At 39.7% G+C, this 12,646-nt stretch overlaps 1 protein-coding gene across 1 annotated transcript in view; it reads right to left on the reverse strand.

Annotated features, from left to right (window-relative positions):
- Window positions 1-12,646, reverse strand: part of LOC310677064 (uncharacterized protein) — a 546,359-nt gene that overhangs the window by 25,098 nt on the left and 508,615 nt on the right. The window contains exon 5 of the mRNA XM_083439368.1: window positions 1,458-1,505. Coding sequence (XP_083295494.1) covers window positions 1,458-1,505 — 48 coding nt within the window. The remainder of the gene's footprint in view (window positions 1-1,457; window positions 1,506-12,646) is intronic.

Consider the following 12,646-nt stretch of genomic DNA (forward strand, 5'->3'; position numbering starts at 1 on the left):
GCGGGATATAAATAAAATTTATTATTATTATTATTATTAATGAAATGCTGATAGATTTTCGCGAGGACTTAAAAAATACCGCAAATTACTGTGGAAATGTAGAAAACTGGAAACTAGAAGGAAAATGTGAAACTGAGCAAAAACAAAATTTATAAATTTATACATCCCTACTTGACACATATTATATAACTGAATGTTTTATATATTCCAAATAGAGGAGCTTACTGTGGGCAATGAGTTTTCTCCTCAAACTCTCTCATGTAGTTATCCCTAATAATTAAACTCAGTACTTCTAGAAAGGGGGGAAAATGCACCCACAGCTTCAGTGAGTGTTCTCTGAGGTTCAGAAGAGTTTTTAAATCCCGCAGCTAGGAAGTGTTAACTTTCGAGCCTTACACTTTACACTTCTGCAGTGAAGAAACAGAGAGACACCAGAAGCTTCAGGCGAAATTGTTTTGGATGCTAGCTCATCAGGAAGCTTCTGTTCTGAAATTCTCCACAGGGCTGACAAGAGACCTCACACAACCAAATACAATAAATCAATAAGCTTTTAGAGCTTGTTTTAAATGGAAACTATTAACGGTTGAGAAAAACATATGGGTGGAAGTAACAGGGGGGGAAAGCAGGGAGCAAAAAATTAACAAATCAAGACACACAAATGCATGCAATACACCAAAGCAAATAAAAACATTTGACCTTATTTTTGGCAAAACATCAAATGATGGAGAAGGGGATCAAATGACAGGAAGAACAGAGAGGAACATATTGCATAAAATATAAGGGGGAAGTAGGTCACACACAAAAACCATAATTTTAAAAATCCATGAATGTTATCAGCATTATATGCATACATTCTGTATATTCTTGTGTAAACACTCATATTTGCTTTATAAAATAAGGGAGAAAACTGCTAGCACTGTTGCCATGGTTACCACACTCGGAAATAACAGAATGGCGTCAGTGTATGTTATTTTATACCTTACAACATTTGAAGTGCATGCTATGGACTATTTTTAATACTTTGTTTTCTCAGATACAGTACAGCTTGTGTTCCAGACAAACAGGAAAATCACAGGATTTGTGTTATCATTGCCTGCTTGAATGTAATCTGGAATGCCGGCTTTTCCAAAAGTAGGCTGCCTGTTAGAAAATGTCATATAAAAACAATGCTGAATAATTACCAAACCACTAAATAAAGCAAAATCCATTTGAAAATGACAAGGTTTTGTTTTATTTTGTTTTGTTATTCAACTCAAGATTTCTCGTGTAATAGCAATTTATAGAATGATCCAACATATGTTTAGTCAGTAACAAGTTACACTGAGTTTAATGGGACTTGCTCCCAGGTCTATATGTCTATGGTTGCAATGTTAGTGTTCTTGTTCAATGCAGATTCTTCAAGATTACCAGTCAGCAAATGAAATTATTTCCCCAGCATAACATGCCAACATACTTACAGAAATTTCATGCCCAAAGGTTCCTTTCCATGTATAACACCCCAAAACCTGTGGAAGAAAGGTAAAAACCAACATGAAAAATGAAACAATATGGGCAAACAAGTTACTAAATCTATCCCATCATATGATAATTGCTTTTCACTGTGATGTGGGATGCACTCTTCTTCTTCAGCAGTTTTTGTAAAGCAGAGAAAAAATGGTCCACTCGTTTTTCTATACCCTAGTCCCAATACCAGATCCACCCGCCAATGACTGTTACCTAAAAACCTCAGGAAAACCTAGGCATGCATCTTCCATGTCACATTTAGTTTGGCCCTTCTGTTAAATGTTCACCTGCTTGCAATTCATTATATCCTATGGTTTGTCAGTGACTTGTTCAGCTCTACTTAGTTATAGTGACCTATGTTCCTTATCCATCCACCCATGGATGCATAGATACTTTCATACACAATTTCCCTTACCTTCTTTGGAAATGAATAATGAATTGATAAAACAACCCATAAGTGCTTCATATATAGAGATGGTCTACACAAGAACACTACACAAACATTGGAGGTCATTTTTTTTACAATGCCATATATTCGATTACAAACTTAAATTATTCTTTCCCCAAATAATCTCAAAACAAAGCAAAACTCTATTGCAAAGAAAAGCGGACTGGATGCAACTTAAATACAAATGCTTTAGTCTTGTAATTAATGCATGTGGGCGTTTCAGGCTGGCTAAGAGATTCTGACAGAATAAAATGTGAATAGATGAAACCTTCCCACCATTTTGTGCTTTGTTTTGGTGTTATAAAATGGCTTCTTTTGATTTTAGAGGCTGTAAGGTACAGGAGGGGCAAGAGTTCACACAAAGGTACATAGCGAGGAGTTATGCACAGGAGGTTTAAAAGTTTAAAATGGGATATGTTGCACAGAAGGGTCAAAAGTTTATTGTGGAAACCTGGCAATTAAAGCGAAATAAAATTTTAACCAAGACTCTTCTCTCCTCTCACTCTAATTGGCTAAAAAAATCAGAAGAGGGGGTGAAAAAATGTATATAATTCAAGATGCATGACAGGAAAAGGGCTGAAACACAGTAAGAGAGCTGGAATGGCACAGTTGAGACCCTATAGTAGGGAGGAGTAAGGCTGCAAAGGGACCCAGAAGTGGACCTGAAAATAGATAATATTAGCTTGTTTAGAGCAACTGGAAACACAACTAGATGAATATGTCTCTATTTATTTATTTTTATTGGTATCTACTCAAACTGCAAAATTGGTTTATTTTCCCTAAAATATATTTTTCTCAAAAAATTGTTTCACCTGTTACTTTTTAACCCTAAAATTCTATGTAAAAGCACAGTGTGTTGGGGGAAAAGTTAGTCAAGGGTCTTTTTAATCACCTTTGTGCCTATGTGTTATACTCCTCTGCCCAAATTCCAAAAAATTAAATGGCTTTTTAATGAAAGCAGCCAGGGGGACTGGAAGGTATTGACTTGGAGGAGCAAGAAGGAGAAGGTTGGTTTGGCTAGCTTGCTTGGCTCTGTTTTTTACTCAATAAAATTTAGATTTTTTTTTTTTAAAAAAGCATGTGGTTCTGCCTTAGAGGCATGCTGTTGCCAGCAGGCATGTTAAAGTAGTGTTCACTTTCATAATACATTTGTATTGCTTCGCTGTCCCATTTTTTGTGGATTGTTTTACTGTACACCACTTGTGCAAGTTGTGTATAAATGCCTAAAACAAAAGAAAAGGGAAACCTTTCTTCTGCCTCTTCCTCTGTCCATTAGAAAAAGACAGAAACGCCCTCTGTTAGGCTGTAATCCTATATACACTTATCTGGGAGTAAGTTCAATTGAACTCAGTGATGCTTACTTCTGAATATGAAAGAAAAGGATTGTACATTACACACATGGACAGAAGTGGTTTACCAAATTTGAATTTTAAAACGACACATTGTAATTTCCCCCCAAAATAAAAAATGTTACCCTACTCAGAGCTACATTTTACAAAGCTGCTTCACCCACAACCCCTTCCACTACATCATACATGTTTTTCTCTCATACTCAACCTCCAAAGAGCATTTGTTTTGCGCAATTGGTTTTGTCAAGGACCTAACAGTGGGTGAGATGGGGAGATAAGGATCCAAACTGCGAACAAACTGGACTGCTGCATATGAGGAAAATAATAGATATGTGCCAAAGATAAAGTGAATGGTCAGTCAAGGATTGATTGATATTTTTTCCTACTGATAAAAAGAATGGATGTGTCTAAACCGTGGCTTGTACCTCTAATTTCACTGCATAGAAATATCAGGAAATTAACAATGGAGACATTACAGGGGACTTGACAGAATCAGAGTTCCCTGGATAGAAAAGAATGTGTAAACTCAATGCTAGCTTTACCCTGAATGTTGTCCAAAAGCATTGCAGGAGACATGCATTGAATGACCCACATACCCTTCATTTTCCTGCACTGCAGCTTTATGCATGCCTATTACATACTGGATTCTGTCTCATGTGTATAAACAACAAAAACACCTTCCAGCTTAGAAAGAGCCCATCCTGCTGACCTACTTGCTATAAAGGAGAGTTTGGTGCGCTGTATCCATGCATTTGAAATATGTCAGTTGAGGTAGGCATCAGATCTTCTCTCTATGAGAAGAAGACCACTGGATTAGTGTGCCTTTTTCCCCACAGTATATTCTATTCTTTCTAGGAAATGATGTGTTGATTTAAGCACCCACAGTGATTATTGCATTGTTCCTGCTGATGAAACAGGACTGATAAATTATTTGGAATCAAGTGGATGAAGGCACAATACTGGATATGCTTAGCATGACACAGAACAGAGAAAGTCTTTCCGTCGAGCTAAAAGTTATGTCACGGCAAAATTTCTAAGACAGCATCATTATGGTTTTACTTTACTGTAACACACATCAAAGCTTACAAACTCATTTTAGGATGCATCTGGAGTCTGAACTAAGAAAAGAGTTGGTTCATTAGCCTGAAATATAACATAATAAAATGTAAATGCTGCCCTGTGCCCATGCTGCACTGTAAAATGTGGTTAATAGACACCACTCAAAAACAGCACATCTGTGTGTCGCAATTGATGCCACGGAGAGATGTTGTGCAACTTGGTCTATAATAGGGCAGTTACGTTTTAATGGAAAACAATGAGATTTGCAGCTTTCCTTGGTGATATGTTTTTAAATGCCATTTTGGGAAGCCAGCCTCAAAACCAACCTCATATTAGAATGAATAATTGTATTGGAAATAGTAAATAATTTATCAGAGGGATGCAAACTGCCCAGGAAAGTATTGATTAACAATTAATTGTGACGTGGCAGCATTTATAGTTAGATATGTCTAGGGTTGGCATATGTCAATTCTTCATCCATATGGCACGTTGGAATTGAATATCTATGTCTGATCTCCAAGTCTGGATGCTCAAAATCTGCAAATGGCTGGAAAAGAGAGCAGATTAATTCTTTTGCCACTTAGCTCTCTTCTGTTGAGTGCTGGTTTAGCCCCAGAGACGCTCATGCTTAGAAGCCTGGGAGAGTAGAGACAGTTGAGGGAAAAGGGAAGTTAATTGGTTAAACCACTGAATTAGCTTTCCCATCCTACTCCCTTCTCCTGTCACTTGGCTTCTTGGGACTTGTGTACATGCCAGCTTAGCTTTGTAATTGGAAAGAAAAAAAGGCTCATGTCAGCATGAGCCCCAAGAGTCCAGTGAGAACAGAGAACAGAGTGGGAAATAGTGGTCAAACCCCAGCTAGGATGAGCTGCAAGTTATAAAAAATACAAAAAAGGTCTGCTGGATCAAACCAAAATCCATCTCAGCCAGAGTCTGTTGGCATCATTGGACAGCCAGCAGCCTCTGGAAAGCTTACATGCAAGTTGTGAAAGCAAGACATCCTCAGTTCTTTCAGCCCAGCATCTGGGACTCATATTTTGCCATGTTTGGATTTGGAGGGTCTCATTCAGTTATCCCGGCTACGTGCTGTTGATATGGCTATACTTTGTACTTTTTTTTTAAAAAAAAAGGCATAAAAATAGGTTTTTATGAAAGTCAGGGGAAGAGTCTGTTTTGGGGTAGCACCTATGGTAGCAACTATTTCTCCAGTACCTGTTTTGACTGTAGCTGATTTAGCTTTGTGTAACCAGGAAGTAATTTTTCCTACCATGATAATAAGCAAGGACAAAGAGTTTCTTTCAGTCCATAGACAAAATCTGCACTTCAAAGTCAGTACTTCAAGATGATTACTTGTAATGGCCAGATGTGGTCTGATGCATCAAACAAACAAAAAAGAAACAGTCAAACAAATAAAGCAAGCAAGCATCCTTAACACCAAGAAGGTGCACTTTTTTGTATAAAGAGGTTACTTTAGGCACTTGTCCTACCTCACCCCTGCACAGCCAACCTGAACTGCACAACTTGTAAATATAATTATAATATCTTGAAAACCACTGGTCTTCCTGTAGCTTAGATGAACTTTTGCCTAAAAACAAAGGAATGACCTTTTGAAAAAAGGTCACCCCAGAATCAATAAATCATTTTTTGTATATGAAACTGTATAATGTATTATGTAATTACACATAACAATTATAATACAGGAGAAATAGAGCTTGCAAATTTTCTAATACTTGTACAATATTTGTACATTGTACATCACTTCTTATTGCTTAGAATAAATCAAGTTTGCCATTTGTCTTTGTTTCTGCTGCAAGACTATAAAGTTCCTGCACCACTTTGATTCCACGTTCTGTGCACTGATTACTTCTTGGTATCTGGAGGATGGATGGCTCCTGCTTCCAGTGCTTCTCCAATACCCACAATGCTTGTATGTAAGATTTCAATATTTCTGAAAAGTTCTTGAAGTCATTTTCATTGAGTAGTAACGTTACCTATATGGTGATTCCGACTTTTCATTTTGGGGTGACTTTTTTTCACAACTGAGAAGAATTAGTCTCCTTTATGATGCAGGAAATGGTTTTCTTTTGGGGGGATCAAAAGTTATAACCCTAATGTAAATATTGATCGTGGGAATGGGCTACAGGAATACTCAAGGCTCATTGAGTTTCTAGCCAATGCTCAGTAGATGAAAGAGTAACTGAACATGGATGGGGAACCTGTGGTCCTCCAGATGTTGACAGAGTCCCTAGCCAGATACAGTCACCTCTGCCAATGATAACGGATGATGGGAGTTGTAATTGAATAACATCTGGAGGGCCATAGGTTAGCCATCTTTCATTTATATAGTGTGAATTTGATGAGTTTCTTTGTTATCATTAAGTCATGATGAAGATAGAAAACCAAACTGCACCTGGCATTTTTAAAGACACACATTCATTTTCAGTTTTTTTAATAGCACCATTTGACACCTTCCAGAGAAATGCAGATCAGAAACTTGTGGGATGTGTGTGTGTGTGTGTGTGCATGTTCATCCTTTTGGAATTGCAGACTGCAATGAAACAACAGTGTGTCTCTGTGTGAATGAGGGTTGCTTTTATTGCAAGCCCTTATTGTTCTGACTCCATCATTTCTGAGGAGCCTCATGACAGCAACAATCAACAAAATGGGGGGGGGGTATTTAAGAAGTCATAGTACTAAATCCTTTCTGTACAGAAACTATCCAACAGAATACAGAGACAGCATCTATTTTAGAAAAAACCTAAGTGTCCTCAAAGCTATATTATTTTCAAAGCACTGCTCAGGATGGGAGAAAGAATGCAAACTTCACTTCAAACAATATTTTTTTTCAAAAAAAAAAATCTCTGTCCAGAAACTTTCTAAACTCCAGCTGACTGTTTAAATGGAGGAAATAATTTGATTTATTAATCCAAAGAGAGCAACGAGCAAGCACGCTGGAGAGCATTATGCAAGGAGCAGTGGGGTTCAGCAGTGTTAAACGACCAAAGGCATTCTGGTGTTGCAGAAGGTGAAACATTTTCTTTCTGGGATTAAGAAGTGTGAAAAGCTGCCAGCAAAAATGAGATGTGGTGTAAGCAGTCTGGTTCAAATCTCCCCCATGCATGTTTCGATCTAGAAGAGATAGTACAAGTGGTGTTAACACTCATGGTTAGCCCCCTGACAGCCATGACTGAACATGCTGCTGCTGGTGGTTTGCTATTCCTGCCTTTGTCAGTTTGCCTGATCAACATGGTTGCAACAGATGGATATGTTCATTGCAAAAAGGACTGTATTCCAACAGAGACAAATTCCAGGAGAGAAGCTGTGCTGCTTTGCAGTCATAGAGACTAGAACTGCTGTGAAGCCTGTGAGACTAATTGCTTAAACAGTAGCATGGATCCACCTGCCACGTACATGTATGAATACACAGCAGTTGGGACAGAGCCGCACCGTTGAAGCTAGTAATGGAAGTATATAATGCTACTTTATTTGAATAATGATACACTGGTACCAATCAAAGCCACTACTACCATTTTCTTTTATCCTGGAAGTTTCAGTTCATGATGCGGATGTGTTGCAGTTGCTAAGTGATGAGCAAAATGTTATTTGCATCTACTCAGCATTTTTCATCACCTATACAAGCATTCAATCCTAGTATGGAAAAAAAAATCCAGTTTCCTGGAATGTATCCCAGCACAAATGAAGACCTGAACAGGGATGATTGCCCACTGTCATTTAGTCTGAGTCAGTGGCGGAGCGTCATGCTCCAGCAATGGGGGGCAGATCGCAGGTGGGGGCGGGGCTGGCACATGTCCCAGGGGCAGGGTGGGTATCCCATGGGCGGGGTGCACCACCCTCAGGGGCGTGGCACATGCCCTGGGGGCGTAGCACACTGCCTGCAGGGGTGGGGTGCCCAACATGGGTGGGGGGCAGCCACGATGGCACCCTGGGGATTGTACTGTCGGGGGAGGGGCACTCCCCCCGCACTCCTCTTCCTCTGCCAGTGGTCTGAGTCCTTCTTTGGGGGGCTCAAATGTGCCAGGGGGAAACATCATTCTTCTCCCAGGCCTTTGCCTAATTGCAAACCACCCTGTGATCCTCAGATGAAGGGCGGTATAGAAATTTAAATAATAGTAACAGTAATAACAATAATAATTTAACAATAACAATAATAGCTGATCCAAGCATCCTTCCAGACCCTGACAGATATACAGACACCCACTCTTATTTCAAAGTTATTTTGTCTTTGTATCAGAAAGGCACCTGTCCAACTTGGTTGCCAATAAATAAATATTGCTGCAAACATTTCTGAGATCATGGGCTTTCCAGCAAGTGACTCTTGTCCAGGTTTGTTAATTGTCTTACTTTAAATGTTGTGAGGATATTATGCCTTTTTAAAATGTGTGGTTTTTTTGTGGGGAGGGGTTATTGGGTTGTTTTTATTTTGATTATGTATTTTGTGGTTTTCTATTTTGGTTTTATTCTGTGAACTGCCCTGAAACCTTTAAGTATAGGGCGGTATAATAATAATAATAATAATAATAATAATAATAATAATAATAATAATAGGCTAACATATAAAAGGCCAAAATATGGCTGAGCTATAACACTACTACCAGAGCAGAAGAGATGGCCCCCAACACCATGTAGAGAGATCTGTGGTGGCCAACATAATATGGTGCTGCTCTCCCAAAGTAGGTGTCACTGCAGCATACCTGGATGGGGATGGGGAGGGGAGGGGCAGGATAGAGGCAAGGTTGGGTGGCACTGGTGGAGTCAATGTGGCATTCCTGCTGGTGCCTCAGTGCAGCCCCCCCCCCCCATCACCCATCCTCACCCCAGCTGCTTGCAAGTAAACCAATGCTGGTATCATAAAAGCACCTCTACAGCTCTGCCTTTCTACAGCAGCCAATAGTGACAGAGATCATATTGTTACAGGTTTGTGGGTGCTAAATGTCTGGGTTCAGTAAACCTTAGCCTTTAATTAGAGCTTGTGTGTTAGAACCAGGAAAGAGACAGACTCATGTGTGCTGAAGATAGTTCCATGTGTACATCTGGTTCCATGTGTGTACCAGATGCTTCTAACCCAGGCTTCCTCAACCTCGGCCCTCCAGATGTTTTGAGACTACAATTCCCATCATCCCTGACCACTTGTCCTGCTAGCTAGGGATCATGGGAGTTGTAGGCCAAAAACATCTGGAGGACCAAGGTGGAGGAAGCCTGTTCTAACCCTTTATTCAGCATGTGTGCAAGACTAATCCAGTTAGGCAAACTGTCCAAGTTGTGTGTTAGATGTTTCTGAATCCTAGGAAATCAACATGAGTAAAAAGGGTAATGGAGTCGGCTCAAATTCCTCTGAGGTGATGGCCTGGGAATGTGGAGCCAGCACAGAAAGGCATCTCAAGGTGGGCTTCAAAATAAAGCTGATCAAGCAGCAGGGTAGGGGAAAATAAATGAGAGTCATCTCCTCCAGGGCAGCATGTAAACTATCCTTCAATTGTGGGGAGGGACTGATTAGAGAAACCTAGAGGAAGGAGTAGATGAGCAATATTTATTTCTGGCACAAGAACACACCAGAGCTAATTAACAAGTCTAGACACAGGAAATTTCTGAAGATGTCCAACAGGGGCTTTAAATACTGAAATTTACCAATGATTTGGGTAATTAAGTCCTCCTTTTTTGGATCATATTGACATGGCACCATATTTCCTTGTGAATGCATGAAGATCCAGAGTTTCAGGTCCAGATAACAGCAACTTACTCTCTGTCAGCCTAACCTGTCTCACAATTTGAAAGATTTTTAGTACATTGGAGGAAGTGGGAGATACAAATGGTACAACCACAACAAAGAAGATAATAGTCAATTGCCTTGAGAAAGATATAAGCAGAATTATTCCTAATGTCAAGAGAATCTCTGGAGTAGATTATCATAATTGTAGGACCCATTGGCAGTTACCTGTGTGGTTTTGTAAAAGAAATAGAAAGGCTGTGTGATTCAGAAGGCCACATCTGCCCTTAAAAAGCATTTCAAAAATTTGAAAAACTAATTCTCATTGACCTAGATGGAGCCAAAGTAAGGGTTTGTCATTGATAAGTCTTCAATGGGCATGGCAATTGTTCCACAATGCAACGTCAACACAGAGTACACTACAATAACGGAATGAAACTATTCTAAAAGTATCTCAAGAGCTGCACAGCTGTTTGAAACTACTTCTGCATTCCACATCCTGCTACTCCACTGTCAGCAGGCAAGGGTGTTTCTGAGCTCTGAGCCTTAGCACAGTTGCTGTTAAAAGAGCAAGCAGGAGTGCAAGAGTTTCTCCAAGGCATTGAGCAATCAAAAGTCAAGCTTAAATAATTAAAAGTGCAGTTCTATCTAACGCTACATCATGAAACAGCAAGCCCCCAAATCCTGGATTTTGCCTTTGCTGTAAGAGTACACTTTCTACTGACCTCAATACAGGGATGAAGGGAAGCGGAGCCATATGAAAGAGCAGGTGTGTTGTTTTTTTAAAGAGACAAGTATTTTTTGAGATTGGGAGTGGGGGAGGTCAGCGCAAGGCTGTAACATATGGGAGTCATGGAAGGAGATTGGCAGCAGTGTGCAGTTCAGAATGGAAGGCTCTGTCCTGAGAATTTTTAACAGGCATTTAAACTATGGTGTAATGAACTCAAAGGGGCACTTTAAAATCACGTGAAATGGCATTTTTAATCTTGATTTTATACAATTAAGCACAAATAAAACCAACAAACGTGTTCCTTTATTAAACCCATTTGTGTCTGCATTGCAAAGTATGAGGGCAAACTGCTTTCTTTTAATCACTTGTGTAACTCTTTTTATTATTGATTTCTTTCTGACTTCGTAGCTCTTTTTGGAAATGTGTGACAGACCTTAATGTTTGAAATAAGGGGGGAAATCTTAGTCTGAACAAATCAACACAGCAATGAACTGTATAGACATAAAACATAAAATGTTTTCTTCATTCCTGTGTTGCGTTATGTTTACTTGCAACAAACAAGTCTAGACTATGTTGGGAATGGGTGTGGGTGTGCTAACCCATAAATCAATAAAACAAAGCACAAGATCATTGTAATAAGTCTTAGCAATACTGCAGTTTGACTCCCCACCATGCATGCCTCCGGCTTTCAGGTACAAATATATATAGGTGCCAATATATATTAAGTACATCTAGCTTGTCTACTTGTTAATGATTCTGTAATTGCTCCAACACAGTATCCCTGTTCAGGCATTATTCCTAAATGGGCTTTATTTACTTATTTTGTTTGTTTGTTTGTTTGTTTGTCTGTTTGACTTCTATATCACCCTTCATCATAAGATTCCAGCCTCCCTCCCCAAACCACCTGTGTGTCTTCACACCCACAACCTTCCCATGTTAAGCAGGACTGTCTGAAGGCGGAGTCTAAGGACACATGGGTTAGGGGTCTCAGTGTCACAGGCTTAGTGCTGTCCAGCTGGCCATAGATAAGACTCCGGACTCCCAGCCAGTTCCAAACAATTGATTTATCTGACAAAGTTCAAACGTACATCTCTAGCATTTCCATTAGCGTCCTTCCCCTTGTGCGCAGTTGCTCCCTCTAATCTTTCTTCCTCCTTTCCGCACCCAGCATGCAAGTCTGCGAAAACTCCTCCCCTTACTTCCTCTGTGCCCAGAATGACTTGTTCCAGGCTCCTCCTCCTCCCCCTCTACATCAGACCCACTCTCAGATGAGAAGCTACTGATAATCTCTTTAGGCTCTCTATAACTGCTGGTTTCTGTCCTTTCATCTTGTCCCGTTTGCCTCTCCCTGACACTCAGTAACATGAATGGTTGTCAGTGTGTTCATCTACTGCATTATCCAAAATGCATTGTAGGAAAATTGGGGGAGGGAGGCACGACAATATATACTTATAAAATATATAAAAATATTGGCATATCCCTAGTTGTATCAATAACTTGACTGGGAGCATCTTAATGGGCTTTTGTCCCTCCCTCCCCAAATTTTCCATGCAATGCTACATTCTGTTGCCGGGAGATATGGTTGTTGCTTGCCATTTTCTTGCCTCTCCACTATTCTACTATGTTTTCCATGGAGGCAAAAGTGCGTGTTTTTCCATTTTGAAAAGGCATACAAATTTAAGAGGATGAATCTGTTCAGTGATGTCCAGGTGCAAGAACCATGTTGAACCATCTTCCTTTCTACCTCAATAGCAATTTCCATAATTCAAGAAAACTGGAAAGGCCTTGCTATTAATTCCATGATCTATTTTTAATTGGAAGTACTGCAGTTG

The sequence above is a fragment of the Podarcis tiliguerta genome, assembly GCF_965153285.1.
Source record: "Podarcis tiliguerta genome assembly, chromosome: 4".
NCBI classification, from domain to species: Eukaryota; Metazoa; Chordata; class Lepidosauria; order Squamata; family Lacertidae; genus Podarcis; species Podarcis tiliguerta.